Raw genomic sequence first — 16,834 nt, 5'->3', positions numbered from 1 at the left:
GCAGTGAGAGTCTGAAATACTGACAAAATTACCCCCTGAGGGAGACAGAAAAGGACAATGATAGGAAACAGTTTAACCTTATATTCCTTTCCTCTGTGGAGGCTGTGAGTAGCCTCATCTTACTTATCCAACAAGAAATCCAAGTTATATCAAAGCCCTGGGGTTAAATTTACCCTATAAATCTGTCCATGACTTATGCTATCTTTACTGAACCCCTTTGGGTTAAGCCTTCATTGGCACTCTGCCTAGTGGTATCCTTTCCCTCCTCCCTCCCCAAGTCATGTAGTGTTTTCCTCCCCATGTCTCCTGGTATTTTCTTCTTCTTATAACTAATCCTTTTAGGGTGCTAAACTCCTCTATGGATTTACCTTACCAGTTAAGGTCATATTCAACTTCATGGGGTATTCCATTTCTCCTTGTTAATTCTGAGTTCTACTAGGGAACTTGTTTTTCTCTTATTGATTGTTTAAAAATCCCTTTCCTGGCTATGCACTCTGCCAATTCTATTTCATATTTTCTACTCCTGGTGTCTACTGTTTCTCTTCATTTTATCTATTACCTCTTCTTCTAAATAAACCTACCTTTTGCCAAAGAGAATAGCCATCCTGAATTCTTGATGATATCTCATCAATTGATCCTAACTCCAAATACTTCATTTGGACATTTGGTACCGAATTGTTCTCCTAAATCACATCAGTTTTCTTACATTCTTGGTGCAAATGACATCACTTTTCATTTAATGTAATTCTTTCTAAAATGGGACTACATTTAGTTTTTATCAAAATCTAACTGATTGGTCCCAGTTAGAAATCATTGATGGTGAAAAGTTACTGGCTCTAAATGACTGTAGTGAATGAAGAATACTTCAGATGGCAAGATCAATAGCTGGAAGGGAAATTGGAAATCACATTCTGTCATTTTATAGTTTAGGATCATGACCAGAAGTTATTCAGAAGATTTTTAGAGCTACCAAAAGCTAATATTAAGGGGGTTAATACACTACTGGTGATACAATAACTCTTTATTAGCATGTAGTCATTCCATGAAGAAGATAAGATTATTTTCCAATTCAATCTAATGACATTAAAACAGAAGAATTTCCAGGAAAATAAAAGATAATGACAGATTTTTACCTCTGGGAATATTTTAATTGAAAGCAGCATGGCTTCCCAATAAAGCTTTTATAAAATCTTCTGAAAAAAGGAAAAATAAAGTTTTTATCTTTAAATATTTAACTAGTCATACTTTCAGGTGCTATTTTGAGAATGTATCTGATGGTATATATAATGAAGTAATAGCCATAATATTCATCATTTGACAATGGATTTCCTCTTATGACTCCAGCTCCATCTGGTATAATACTAATATATTATTACATTATATATTATATTATATATATTATATATTATTATTATTATATATATTATTATATTATTATATAAACTAAGGCTTAGAGATTTAATTTCCTTTTTTTTTACAAATCAGTAAACTAAGACTTAGAGAATTAATTTCCCTAAGGAAAAATAGCTCAACAATTTCAAAATCTGTATTTAAATCCAAGTCTAAATAAGGCATGGGTATTTTAAGGGCACTAGGTGGCACAGTGCATTGAATGCTGGACTGAGAGTCAGGACTACTCATCTTCCTGAATCTCAGACATTTGCTAGCTGTGCGACCTTGGATAAGTCCTTTAACCCTGTTTGACTCAGTTTCTTTATTGGTAAAAACGAAGTGGAGAAAGAAATGACAAATTTCTCCAGTATCTTGGCCTAAATGAACTAATTTACTAAAAATAAATAAATAAATGAAATAAAAATAAGTGTAAACAAAAATTCATATAGGAAATAGACCTCTGACTTTGAAGGAGGAAAATCCATAACCAAGACAGATAACCACCTTTTTTTTTTTTTTTTTGCATTTTTTACAAAATGGCAGAGATCTATATAAAACATGACTACTGGATAAGTTTTCTGGATCTTGACTGAAAGCTACAGGTGGAATAGAGGCTCCTGAAAGGAAAGACTTACCTTTGCATTGTCCAGGCCAAGTACAATACTTGGCAAATAATAGATGTTTTAGACCCATGGGCTATCTGGGTTCAAAGCATAGCTGGGATATTTAATGTAGTGAATTATGGTGTCTAGAGCATCTAATCATTCAACCAGGAGCAACTTAAATAAGAACAGGAATTAAAAATCAAAAAGGGGACACTAGAGAAAGAAAAAGCTAGGGGAATAATGGCCATTCATTTTATGAGGGAAGAGCTAGTGTTAGCTCTCTTTCCCTGATTGCTCATTTTTAAGTTTGCTAAAAAGAACGCTTTTTGTGAAGGAAGTGACAATGTCAACACTAAATTCTTTTAATTTTCCACCCTCCATTATTATTGAAAACTGGGATTTTATTTAAATAAATACTGTTCTTATCTTCGCAAGAGGAACTAAGAAACTATAACTTTAAAGATTTAAGTAATTAAGTCATTGTTTTTTCTCCTCTTCCTTCCTTTTTCTTCTTCCTCCTCCTCTCTAATCTCACAGCACTTTTAGAAACCTTCAGGATTGGGTAAAACATTTTCAGAAATGACTCAAATTATTCCCAAATGAGGGTCAGCTGAACCTGAGCAAGTTCCTTTCAAGATGAAATCCATTTAGAGAGGGGTGACCATTATTCTGAAACACAGCTTGTTATAGCAGCACTAGTCATGCTGTGTACAGAATCCTGCATTTTTGGCTCTCAATCCCCACCTCAAACACACACACACACACACACACACACACACACACACACACACACACATACACACACACACATATACATACACACACACACACACACACACACACACACACACACACACCCCAAATCAACTTGGAAAATGTTTGTTTGTTTTTTTAAGCATCTAGAAAGAAAGAAGTCAGAAATTTAGATTTGTGACAGTCCTTAGAGGCAATCTCATTCAGGCTCTTGATTATACAGAAGATGAAACTGAAGGATGGAGAGATTAAATGATTTAACTAAATCTAAATGTGTACAATAGCAGAGGTAGACTTGAAAACAGGTTCTTTGTCTTCATTAACAGTATCCTTTGAACTGTTAAATTGCTTCCATCTCAGATGTAAACTTCTATACTTTAAGGAATCCATTTTTCTCTCATTCTCTCTCTGTCTTTGTCTCTGTCTCTGTTAGCCTCAATGTCTATCTTTGACTCTGTCTCTATCTTCTTAATCCCACCCCACCCCCCTTTCTCTTTCTCTCTGTCTCTCTGTCTCCCTCTAGAAGACAGTCTCTTATTTTGTCTCTGTGTGTGTCTCTGTGAGTGCCTGGGCTATTTCAATCTATTCAGGAAGAAGCCCAACCAGCTATTATCAGGCATAATCAAATCCCAGATAATCCAGTCTATATAGAGTGATTGTGGGGATGGAACTCTTTATCAGCCTCCATAGTCTGTTTTACAACTTCAGTGCATCTCTAAACAATCTTTTGAGATATTGATTAGCATATCTCTAGACAAGTCCAGGATGTGGTCTACCAGGAGCATTTCATCTGGCTCCATGATCTCTCCCTTTTAAATCCCCCCCCTTTTACTTCTCTGGTTTCTCTAAAAAAAACCAAACAAACAAACAAACAAACAAACAAACAAAAAAAAAAAAAACCCAAGGCTGTATTTTTCTTATAAAAGATCTCATGATGAAGATCTTTGCTAAGTCCTTTTCAGGACTAAGTTCACTATGAATTTATTCTCTCCCACCTCAGAGTGCCTTCCTCCTTCCTCTTTTCTTCTTCCTCCTTTCTCCTCCTCCTCCTCCTCCTCCTCCTTCTCCTTCTCCTTCTCCTTCTCATTCTCATTCTCCTCCTTCTTCTTTTTCTTTTCTTTTTTTTTTATCAGAGCTTTTTATTTTTCAAAACATGTGTGGACAATTCTTCAACATTAGCCCTTGCAACATCTTGTGTTCCAATTTTTCCCCTCCTCCCCTCCAAGCCCTTGCCTAAATAGCAAGAAGTCCAATATATGTTAAACATGGTAGAAATATATGTTAAATCCAATATATGCATACATATTAATACAATTATCATGCTGAGTGCCTTTCTTCTAATAGTGTCATTCTCCTTACTCTAGCTAGTTCTGGCTAGAGTCAATGGCTTCTACTTCATGGAGTATATCCTTTCTCTTGGTTAATTGTGAGTTCCCTGGGGAACATAACCTTTTGTTGCTAATTAAATGTTCTCCCAACACTATTTCCCATTTGCTACTCCTGGTGTCTGTTTTACCTCATATTTTGTCTGTAACTTCTTCCCCTAATAAACCTACCTTTTGGCAAAGTGAATGACCATTGTGAGTTTGTTTATTCATACTAGGAATTGCTACCCTGACCTCATTATCTGTTTTGCAACCACTGTGACTAGCAGTCACAGGAAGTCCAAAATCAGCCTCATTACCTCAGCAGAGCCTCAGACCTATAGAAACTGTGCTCAAAAGCACCAAGTTAGTCCAAGGCCAAAGTAGAGCCTTACAGAAAATACCAAGACAGTCTTTTGTCAGTTGGAAGGCCCTCCCTTTCTCTTTAGACAGACTTATCTTACCAAGCTCTCTTGGGCCAAGAGCAATGCAGAAAGAAGTGACTCAAACCAGAGTCCCTGTGAGCTAGAAAGTGAAGTACAGGGATTCCAGGTCCAGTTAAAAGGAGCTTCAGAGGCCTTTAGTAGAAAGGACAGTGACTTGTGTTGGGGTGTATAGAATTGGAAGGTGAGATGAGGCAATGAAAGGAAATCAATGAGCTCTCTAGGTCTCAAACCTGTCTTAGTTGGCTAGATTCCCATTCTTTCATTCAGGTTTCTCTCTAGCATAGAAACTCAATGATTAGAGTTGGAGAAACCACTGAGAGGCAGCATATCTTTTGGAAGCCCAGGGGGGAAAATGATTTGCCTAAGTTCTCTCTCTCTCTCTCTCTCTCTGTCGGTCTATGTCTGTCTTTCCCAAATCATAAAATCAATGAATCTTTGAATTAGAAGGAATCCTAGAGGATTCCTTACTTTTCCATGTCTCTAAAAATGATTGTAGGAAAGGAAGAGCCTGGTGTAGGTGGGTCAGTAAAATCTGTTTTCTTTAAGAAATATAAGTTATATGACATTAGGCAAGCCACTTTTCTCTCTATGCCCCAAACAAATCTCTGAGACTCTAAGTTGCTGGGAAGGTATTAATTTGCATTGAAAAAGGAAATCCTTACTCCACTGTAAATATAAATCAAGATAATAAAGATAAACAGCTAAATATATAAGGAAATAAAAAGAGGTAGGTGAGAGTCTGGATGGATGGAGAATGATATATTTATCTATATCCATCCATCGGTTTGTCTATCTATGAATTGTTGTGCCACAGTTCTCTTTTATTATCCTGACTCAATTTCCCTAAATTGTCCTGCCTTGATTTCCCTAATTGTTCTGCCTCAGTTTATAATTGTTCTGCTCAATTCTACAAAACCACCCCTCCCTCTTAATCAGAATATTCGATAAGGATAAAAGATCTTATGTTTTAGAATATCAGAATGCCTCTCCCCATCTCAAGCTATCAGAATATCAGATACCATCTTATCAAGATGTCTCTCCCCATCTCTGGTGGCTCACCCCACCCTGTCAGAGTCCCGTTACCACTCTCAGCACCCACCCCTGCCTTAGTTTACCCCCTGTGTCTGAGCCACACGTATTGTTTGCCAGATTGTTTGCTGGATTCTTGGAGATGATAGACTAAACCATGGATCCTTTTGGTCCCAGTAAATCTCTCCCTTTCAAATACAATATTAAATACTCTCTAATCTCTATCTTGCCTCAGTTTCTCCAGTATTACATTTTGGAGGCCCCAGCGAGATATGGAAGAGGCATCTTGATAAGACAGTAATTGGTATTCTGATAGCTTGGGATGGGGAGAGGCATTCTGATATGCTAAAATATAAGATATTTTATTCTTATCAAATATTCTGATTAAAAGGGAGAGGTGGTTTTTCAGGATTGAATGGAACAATTATAAACTGAGGCAGAACAATTAGGGAAACCGAGGCAGAACAATTCTTCATTTATTTATTTTATTAATTTTATAATTATAACTTTTTTTTTGACAGTACATATGCGTAGGTAATTTTTTACAACATCATTCCTTGTACTCCCTTCTGTTCTGAATTTTCCCCTCCCTCCCTCTACCCCCTCCCCTACATGACAGGCAGTCCCATACATGTTAAATATGTTATAATATATCCTAGATACAATATATGTGTGCAGAACAGAATTTTTTGTTGCATGGGGAGAATTGGATTCAGAAGGTAAAAATAACTTGGGAAGAAAAACAAAAATGTAAACAGTTTAAACTCATTTCCCAGTGTTCCTTCTCTGGGTATAGCTGATTCTGTCCATCATTGATCAATTGGAACTGAATTAGATCTTCTCTTTGTTGAAGATATCCACTTCCATCAGAATTGATCATCATATAATATTGTTGTTGAAGTGTATAATGATCTCCTGGTTCTGCTCATTTCACTCAAAGGCAGGACAATTTACAGAAACTGAGTCAGGATAATTAGGGAAACTGAGTCAGGAAAATAAAAGAGAACTGTGGCACAACATAAAGTTATAAAAGTTTTCTAAGATAACATTAATCATTTTTAGACTCTCATAGATGAGAAATACTCATCTATCAAATAATCTTATAACTTGTTTCTTAATTTTTTTTTTTTTTTTTTGTCCCTTATAGTATATCCTTCCTCTCCAACTTAAGGTATAGTTGGTATTCCTTCATGACACAGGGTTTAAAGAACTGCAGATCCTTAGCTGGTGGATATCAGACTAAGAATACAATTACTTCCAGGTCATGTAATCACAACAAGAATGTGATATGGTGAATAGAAACACCCCCCGCCCCCCTCAACAAAAGACCCTGGTAACAACCCAGTATCTAGATGGGCATTCCAGGAGTAATCCTGACAGGCTTACCTTGTCCCTAAGTGGGATAAATTTCTTGTACTGACAGGATTATTGGGTAAAAACAGAGCTATCTTGAACTGATGCTCATAGTTACATTACACAAAGTGGGGGTCAACCTATAGATGTCAAGCCCCAATGTTATTTTACATAAACATTTCTTAATTAGTAGTTGACTTTCTGAAGGAAGCATACCTTGTTTTGAGTTTTTTCTCTAAAAAGGTCCCCACTGAAAACTGAGACATTAATACATTGTTGGTGGAACTGTGAACAGATCCAATCATTCTGGAGAGCAATTTGGAACTATGCTCAGAAAGTTATCAAACCGTGCATACCCTTTGATCCAGCAGTGTTTCTACTGGGGCTATATCCCAAAGAGATCTTAAAAGAGGGAAAGGGACCTGTATGTGCCAAAATGTTTGTGGCAGCCCTTTTTGTAGTGGCCAGAAACTGGAAAATGAATGGATGTCCATCAATTGGAGAATGTCTGAATAAGTTATGGTCTATGAATGTTATGGAATATGATTGTTCTGTAAGAAGTGACCAACAGATGATTTCAGAGAGGCCTGGACTTACATCAACTGATGCTGAGTGAAATGAAAAGAACCAGGAGGTCATTATATACTTCAACAACAAGACTATATGATAATCAATTCTGATGGACATGGCCTTCTTCAATAATGAGATGATTCAAACCACTTCCAATTATTCAGTGATGAAGAGAGTCATCTACATCCAGAGAGAGGACTGTGGGAACTGAGTGTGGACAACAGAACATTTTCATTTTTTCTGTTGTTTGCTTGCATTTTGTTTTCTTTCTCATTTTTTTTTTCTTCTTGATCTCATTTTTCTTGTGCAGCAAGATAACTATATAACTATGTATACAAATATTGGATTTAACATATACAAAAATGAAAAGGTCCCCACCTTTACCCTTCTAAATTGTGAATTCCACTAGGGAACTTAGTCTGCCTTATATAATAAAGCTTTTGTCCCTTTATTTGAAAATGGCCTGAATTTGTGAAATCTTTTCAGATGACTCCCCACCTTCATAACTTCTTGAATTCCATCACATGCATGCCATCTAAATCCACTGGCAGCCCCCAGCATCTGTTGAGTTTTTAAATTAAGCATTTTTAGCCTGGGACTCAAAATATTCCTTTTTTGTGTGTCATATAACTAAATGAATGCTTAGAGGAAAGGAGAAAAATATGGAGAGAAAGAGGGAGGATGATGGGGATATGATGAAAGTATCTTACAGATTGGCAAGAACCTCAGAAGCTTTCTAGTTCAGCCACCCTATTTTACAGATGAGGAGGTCCAGGGAGACAGGACCTTGGCCAATGATGATGGGATATGGAAGGTGGATCATATGAGAAAGCAGTTATGCTATGTGTCACACCCTCAAAGTATGGCAAGTGCAATACATTTTACTCTCTTTGGATAAGATCTCAATGACTTTGCCTTAGTTACAACCCTGCTAAGCTAAATGATGAAATGAATAACAAGTAGTTAGAATGAAACACTGCACCCACTGGTGTGAATACTACCCAAGAACCTCACAAATAAAAGTTAAGTATGGTGGTAATGCAGGCTGTCAGGGGGACTGGAGTGAGGAATAAAATAAAAAGGAAGTCTCCAATGGAGCTCTAAATATTAAGCAATTAACAATAGGGAGTTTTGGCATGGGGATCTCATAATTCAAACTTATTAATTGGCTGCATGTGACACTCTGTAAATGACATCCCAATAAAGGAATGTTAAGTTAAAAGTGAATAAATGTAAAAATATGCTTAGGCTAAGAGAATTAAATCAAACCAAATTTCCCAGAGGCTTTGCCCAACAAAGTAATTCAAGTTCGTTTTCTGAATTGCTAACCACGACAAAGTTTCTGATTGTTATGAATCTAAACAAGGTTGAAGTTCATACATATGTAAACAAAATAAATCTCCCAGACTGATTACCCATGGGATTCTTGAAGTTTAAAAAAAATCAGAGAAGTAGAAAATTTCATTGTGGCTGCATACATGCTATCTAATAAGGTAACCACAGGAAAGTTTGCCACCATCAAGGAGTCAAAACTGAGAAAATAGGAGATTGTGCTGGACTTTACTGATTCTGTTATTTGAGAGTTTGGAAAATTTATGGGAAATATAAGAATTAGTTCCTCATTATAAAAATCATACATACTCGAGATTTGTGGATGATCAGGGAATAATATATAGCATGAGACAAGTAAGAAGGAATTTGAGTAAAATGTTTTCATGAAACAAATGCTATGGATATCTGTATATACACTTAACATATACTTTATAGACACATAAACATTTCATATGGAATAAAGTCTTTTTCTGATATCTGATTGTGACATGGAAGTGAATTTAGAAAACCTAAAAAGGCTTTATATGTTCTTGGTGACAAATGCATTTATTTAATGAAGATCACCCTACTAAATTTGGAGGTGCTAATTATCAGACAGAATATAGGTGACAATTTATTATATTTTTGGCCACAATTCTCAGATATAAAGGCCCATTTAATAACCTCTTAATTGGTCTCTGTGCTTTCAATCTTTGTCCTTTCCAGTCCTTCTTTCTAATATCCTGAGGCATCATTATATGTGAGATTCCCATAGTTGAAAATGAACTATGGCTTCAGTGACTCCTCAGTTGCTATAGGACAAAAAAGTAAAATCTAGTTTTATGGAGAACGAATATAATTTATGGTTACCACATACCACAGAAGCCAAGGTCAAGGCTCTCAAGAGGTCAATTAATTCCCCTCTCACCTCACAAATAGCTACACAATCTGAGGCAATTTCATTTTAACTTCAATTTCCCCAATAAATTGAAAAAAAAATAAATTTTCTAATATAAATTTACTTAGGTCTGATTTAATTTTATATTATTTTGCTCTAGTTTAAGGAAAAGTTGTTCAACTTTTTTGCCCATGTTCCTTTTCTTGCAGTGTTTTAAATTTTTTTTTTTTTTTTTTTTTTTTTTTTTTTTGCCATAGAATAATTACTATAAAGTCTAACGGAGAGTGATGCTTTAATTCTATAAGCAGAGGTTAAAAAAAAAAAATGAAGACCTCTAATAGTCTGGAAAATAATGCTATGAATACGCACAATGTCCTTTTGTTTGCTTACAAACTTGGAGAGCATCCTTGCCAAATTCATATATTATTAATGCCTGATGTGCTGTTTCATGAAATATGAAACTAGCAAAAGCAAACTACAAGTATAATACCACATATATAAAAGCCAGGTAGATTATATTTTCACAAGCAATATTACCATACCTACAAACTTAGAGGATTTTGTTTAGAATTCTATGATTATCAACTGTTGCTGAGTGAAAGGAGCAGAACCAGAAGATCACTATACACTTCAGCAACAATACTGTATGAGGATGTATTCTGATGGAAGTGGAAATCTTCAACATAAAGAAGATCCAACTCACTTCCAGTTGATCAGTGATGGACAGAAATAACCCAGAGAAGGAACACTGGGAAGTGAATGTAAATTGTTAGTACTACTGTCTATCTACCCAGGTTACTTATACCTTCGGAAGCTAATACTTAATGTGCAACAAGAAAATGGTATTTACACACATATATTGTATCTAGGTTATATTGTAACACATGTAAAATGTATGGGATTACCTGCCATTGGGGGGAGGGAGTGGAGGGAGGGAGGGGATAATTTGGAAAAATGAATAAAAAAAAAAAAAAAAAGAATTCTATGATTATGAACTGAAACTTTATATTAATTGTAATAGCAAACTAGGATTGGATTATCAATTATCCAGCAAATTCGGATGTCATCTATCTAGATTGTTTATCTACCATTATTTATCATCCCTGGAATCATCACAATTATTTTCTTAAATATTTTTGTCCACTGTTACCCCTCTCAGAAGTACTGAAAAACTCCCTCCACAAACACAGGTGAGCAACATCTCTGTAAATTATAATTATAGAGAGGTTACATGACTTGTCCAGGGTCACAATTATTATATGTCAAAGACTGAATTCAAACAAGTTCTGGATTCCAAAGCTAACTACTACTATATAATGGTGTCTCTCTCATATGTACTAATATTTCCCCACAGCTACACATCAGTTTCATTTCAGAAGATGTAAAACAAGCCAAACTCTCTAAAGTTTTCTTCTACTTCATCTTACTTACTGCTTCAGACTTTCCTAGGATTTCAGCCATATACTCCTCTCTCCCTGTCTCAGAGAAAGATGTATTCATCTTCTTTTGTAAGATTATATTGTTCTTCTTCCTGCTTCTCTATGATCTTAATTCATCATTTTCTTCCTGATTTTTCTTTTTATTTTTTTCCCCTTCTTTCCTTTTTTCTTTTTGTTTCCCTAGCTTTCCTGTCTCTTTCCTTTCCTTCCTTCCTTTAAAGATAGGTACCATTTAGTGAGTACCATTATTTGAATTTGCATTATGCAAGCAACAATTATGTGTAAAATATGGTAATTGATTCTAGCCTATTGGCAGCAGGCAATAAAAAAATTTAAATAAACTTTTAATCTGTTGATTGATGTGATATGAAAACATAAGAAAGTATATTTCTGATTAAAATTTTCTATAAAATAATAGAGCAGTTATAGAAAACATTGTTGATAAAATCAAAATCTGAATATTATAATTTAAAATAAGCCTACAATGACAATACCACAAAATGCTATTATTGTCTTTTAAGATATATTAGCAGTATAAATTAAATTATCTTATCTTTCTTTATACCTTTGTATATATAGTGGCAAGTACAAAGAATTTTGTCTACATCTTAGCTAATGAATATGTTCATATTCTCACACAAAGAATTAAGGATAGTAGGATTTACTGATGGTCATTGCTTATGTGATTACCAATGATATTTTTTAAAAGTGCTGTTGACTAAATTATTTTGTGACTCCTTTATCCATGGTATCATGCCAAGTGTTAGTGACCTTCAAAAGGGATTATAGTCCAATCAAGAAGGAAAAGGCACATAGAAAAAATAATTTCAACAAATAGGAGACTGAGATATAAGTATATTAGACACACCTAGAAAAAGAAATATGAAAAATTTGAGCAAAGAGATATTTACTTCTAGGGAATGGTGAAGAAGTGGGTTCTCTATCCTTTACAGTATATACACAATGTCTCTTACTTTATTCATCAAAAATTCTAAGATGAAAACTGTCCCTTTCTTTAAAGTTCCTATTATTTTAACCATGATAACCAGTTTTATTTCTTACTAGTCAGAATTGGATACAGACCAGTGAATGGTTCCTTTCCTCACAACTTTTATCTATTGATTGATAAAATAATCAGTAATTCTGATTATTTATTATCTGACCATTTATTCCAGAATTTGGTTTAATTACCTCAAAAAAGATAAAACTAATGTTTACAGAAAATGAGGGCTAGATTGGATATCAGTGAACATTTTAGTTCAAATAGTTAACAGCAATTCCATTTAAATATTCTCTGTAGATTCTCTCCAGACCTCAGACAGTGTCATTTCGAGGCAAATGTGATGAAAAGAGAAGTGAAGATAAGATGAATTATTGATAGTTAAACTGACTAATGTGAATTGTATTTAATGACTTGAAAGGGGAAAAGTAGAAAGATAAAGAAGCCTATGAGAAAATATTTGGTAAAATATTTTATCACTCCAGTAAGAGTGTAAAAAAAAAAAAAAAAACTACACTAGAATAGGAAATCTAATCTTCACTTATTTTTGTACAAAAACTCAAAGTAGAACAGCAGATATAAAAAATTGATGTCACATTTATTTTTTAATAATAATGAATTACGTAAATTATGCAGCAGAAAAGTTGAAGAGTTGATATGGAACATTGTTGTTGAGTGATATTAACCAGGGATATTGAAAGCAAGGCAAAAAAAAAGAAAAATGTTCATTTTAGTGTAGGTTTTCTTATAATTATCATGGGATATACTATAACACATTAAAATAGTCCCCCATATCCAAAATGCGAAACTTTTAAAATGAAGTAAATCAGAGGAAAAATTGTGTTATGAAGGTACCTTAGAAGTAAAATGTTTAGGAATTTTGAAGTAAACCCCTTTCCATGACTCCAAAATCAGTTCCTCTAAATGACTGATAAACATTTACAAAGAATTAATTTCTCTTGCCATGATGAAGTTAAATTCATCTGCATCATCTATAATATTATCTCTATGTTCATGGTGTGGAACTGGCTTCACCCATACCTTCATCTCAAATTTTTCAAAATGAATAGTTTTTTTCTCTACAAAAATTTGGGGGAGCTGGAATGTGTCAACAAAGACCATGAGGATCTCAAGGAAAAGAGGCAATTCCTTTTTTTTTTTTTTTTTCTTGACAGTCATTCACCTCTCAAAATCACTTTTTGTTTTCTTGTTAGGATAATCTTTTTAATGCAGAGGGATGAATATATCACTCCCCTAATAAAAGTCCTATAGTGTTTTCCTCCTGCATGTCAAATCAAGTAAAAATTGTTTACTTACTTTTGCAATTAGGTTGCAAACTACTTTTCCATTTATATGTAGTTTTACATAAACTTAGTCAGTGGAGTCAGTTAATAAACATTTCTTAAATGTATCATATGTTAGGCACTGTGCTAAATTCTAGAGATACAAGGAAAGATAAAAGAAAGTTGCCCCTCCCTTTTCCCCATTCCTCTTTTTAAAGAATAAATATAATGGTGTGACAATATGCAAATGGCTGTCTACAAACAAGCTATATATATATAGTACAACAAACAAGCCACATATTGGATAAATAAGAATAAACTTTAGGGAGAGAGCACTAGAATTAAGAGAAATAAGGAAAGACTTTCTGTAGAAGGTGGGATATTGCTTGAGACTTGAAGGAATCCAGAAAGCCCAGGAGGCTAAGATAAGGAGGGAGAAGGTCCTTGGAATGGAAAACAGCCAGGAAGTTGGAAGATGGAACATCATGTTTGAGGAATATGAAGGAAGTCAGCATCACTGGACCAGACTATACAACCCTATCTACTGGCGGGAAGACTGTACAATGTGCCCAGCCTTGGAGCTCAGAAGGCACAAGATTCAAGTACTGCCTTAGACATATATTAGCTATGTGAGCCCAGCAAGTAACATAATCTCATAATAATCTTGGGAACTTTCTAAGACTTTTAAGTTGAAGAAAGGTCACTGACCTGCTCTAGAAAAGGAAATTATGAATTTAATGATATAATCATGTGGTTTTTGATGGGTTTTTTTTTCATATGCTCTATCATGGACTTTAAATGGACTGCTCCCATAGGGACACCTATTGAAGAAATTTTCTTTTATACAAAATCCATCCCAGGAAGCACAACCAGCTTCCTAATGAGTCGCAAATCCTAAGGATTATAGATGATCTCTTACTCCTTGAGTATATCATGCTGGTTAAGTCTAAGTAGTGAATTTATTTTAAAAAATATTTTCAAATATTTCTTTTTTTGGTTTTTATAATACTTTCCAATATCTCCCAAGAGAACCCTGTTCATGCAAAGAAAATAATGTTAATTAAAATAAACTGTTGTAAATTTTTTTTTAATTTGACCATAAATGCAACATGTCACAACTATAATCCATTGTCTCTTTTATAGAACTCCCCTATGCATTCCTCATCTCTCATTCATGTGTTCACATATAATCATTTATCAAGCAAATATACAACATAATTATATGGAATACTATGATAACTAGGCAAGTGAGCTGTTGCACTGAACCTGGAGTTAGTGAGATATATGGTCAAATATTGCCTCAGACACTACTAGCTGTGTGACCCTGGATAGGTCTGCCTCAGTTGATTTATTTGTAAAATGAGGATAATAATAGAATCTAACTTTCAGGATTATTGAGAGGATAAAATAAGATAATATTTATAAAGAACTTTAAAAATCTTACAGTTGTATAAATTCTAAGTATTAAGTAAACATCATGCTAGGTGCTGGGAGACAAAATTTTAGTAAAATATACTCCTCATTTTCAGCTTAAACACTATTATATACATTAATTAGAAAGTTTTAAAATAAGGAACCATGCAAAGCTTGAGGTCGGAAGACTATCATTGACTGAAAGAGGATAGATTTCATGGAGGGTCTCACAAGTGAGGTGAGCTTTATTAAGAGAATTTGTCAGAACTCAAAGGGGGACATTTTAAGAATAAGGGAGAGCATAGCCAAACATAGCCATGTAGAAGACTCTTGATATATGTACTGTGTGGGCTTATGTGGTCCATTTTGACCAAAGCAGACTGAATTATGGGGAATAATATGCAGCAAGGATGTATTATAGGGGAGGGTAGGGAAGCTTGGGGATATTACCTGATTGTGAAGGGTCTTGAGTTTTATCTTAACTCTGGAGGTAATAGGGAACCATAGAAAATGTTTCAGCAGTATTACTTTAGAAAGATAATTCCAATAGTTCTATGAGGTGTGAATTAGAGGTAGAAGAGAGACACTATTATGATAATCTAAGGCAGATGGTATTGAGGGCCTTAAGGTGGTAACATCAGGAATAGAAAGCATCATAGAATCATAATTATATGACTGGAAGGGATCTCTAAGGCTGACTAGCTCAACTATCTATTTTTATTGATTAGGAAAATGAAGCCCAGAAATATTAAATTATTTGCTCAAGGTCAAAGCATTCATGAAAATGAAGAGTTCTGTAAACATTAAAACACCACATAAATTTAAATTACTTTTCACTTTTTTTTTGAGGGAGGAAGCTGTCAATAGATTCTCTTAAAGATACCTGCCCTACAATACACCTTTATACATCTCTTTATATTACATGTTACCTTTTGTAATAAATTGAGGTTGGTTACCTGTGGTAGAAATCCATAATCTTAAAAGTCTTGGTGAGTATATGAAGCATTGATAATAATTTTCCTGTGTATCTTACAGAAATTACTTATTACTTTTAGGTATCCTGAGGAAAAACTCTTTTTACATTACAAGTTATTCAAAGATATTCAGGGGCCCACATTGGGGATGAATAGGGGAGAGCAAAGGAAGAAAAAAATGAGGACATTGGAAATCCACATTGTGCCAAAGCAGGAATATCCATGGAAGACAGATAAAAAGTCATTTTTATCATAAAGAAGCTGTTCTGCTTAAAAGAGGAATGATCTAATTTATACCCCTCTCACTTTACAGAAGTGGGACTACCCTGGGGGAAAATTCTAATCCAAACAACTTCTGCTAAAGTTTGAAGAAGACATTTGTCAGAAATGAAAACTGTGGGAAAAGAAAGATCCATGTCTTGAATTTTTTAATAGCAATAAGAAGGAAAAAATATTGATGGCATTAAAAAGGTTCTTGTGTCTTTTTGCAATAAGATATGAAGAAACAGGACTACATATTTTATTTCACGATACAATACTTTTCCAAAGAATTATGCAATTAATTTTTAAAAGCCACCAAAATGTAAAGTATGCATGAATGCTAGAATCGTTATCCAAATGACCAAAATTAATTACATTTCATACAACCCACATAGTGGTTTTATTTCTGGGAAACAGAGAAGTGGAGATTGGCAGATTTCTTTGTAGAATTATCCATTAAGAGTGTATTCAGGATGAGAGCTCACGATCATAAAGCCAGACATGACATACACTTATGTCCTCAAATGCAATCCATGCTGTGAGTCTATCACAGAGAGTAATGCTTGTCATTAGGAAAGTACTTACATTAGGTCTCAGCCTGGCTGCCAGTTCATAATATTTCTCAGCTGCTTCATTGAGGTTAGCTTGTCTGTTAGGGAAAGAAAAAAAATAGCATTTAATTGAAAACTGAAGATGGGTTAACAGAATCCCTGTACTGCAAAATGCCATGTGAGATTTTTGTT

General features: G+C 34.5%; 1 protein-coding gene across 3 annotated transcripts in view; it reads right to left on the bottom strand.

Moving 5' to 3' along the window:
- The window catches only part of TMTC2 (transmembrane O-mannosyltransferase targeting cadherins 2), a 526,397-nt gene that overhangs the window by 56,530 nt on the left and 453,033 nt on the right, over window positions 1-16,834 (bottom strand). For all 3 annotated transcript variants that reach the window (XM_074270881.1, XM_074270880.1, XM_074270882.1), the window contains one exon: window positions 16,677-16,740. In XM_074270881.1, the coding sequence (XP_074126982.1) occupies window positions 16,677-16,740 (64 nt within the window). The remainder of the gene's footprint in view (window positions 1-16,676; window positions 16,741-16,834) is intronic.

This window comes from Sminthopsis crassicaudata, chromosome 5, assembly GCF_048593235.1.
Source record: "Sminthopsis crassicaudata isolate SCR6 chromosome 5, ASM4859323v1, whole genome shotgun sequence".
NCBI lineage: Eukaryota > Metazoa > Chordata > Mammalia > Dasyuromorphia > Dasyuridae > Sminthopsis > Sminthopsis crassicaudata.
The sequence above is the reverse complement of the archived record's forward strand: the minus strand, read 5'-3'. Positions and strand labels throughout refer to the sequence as shown.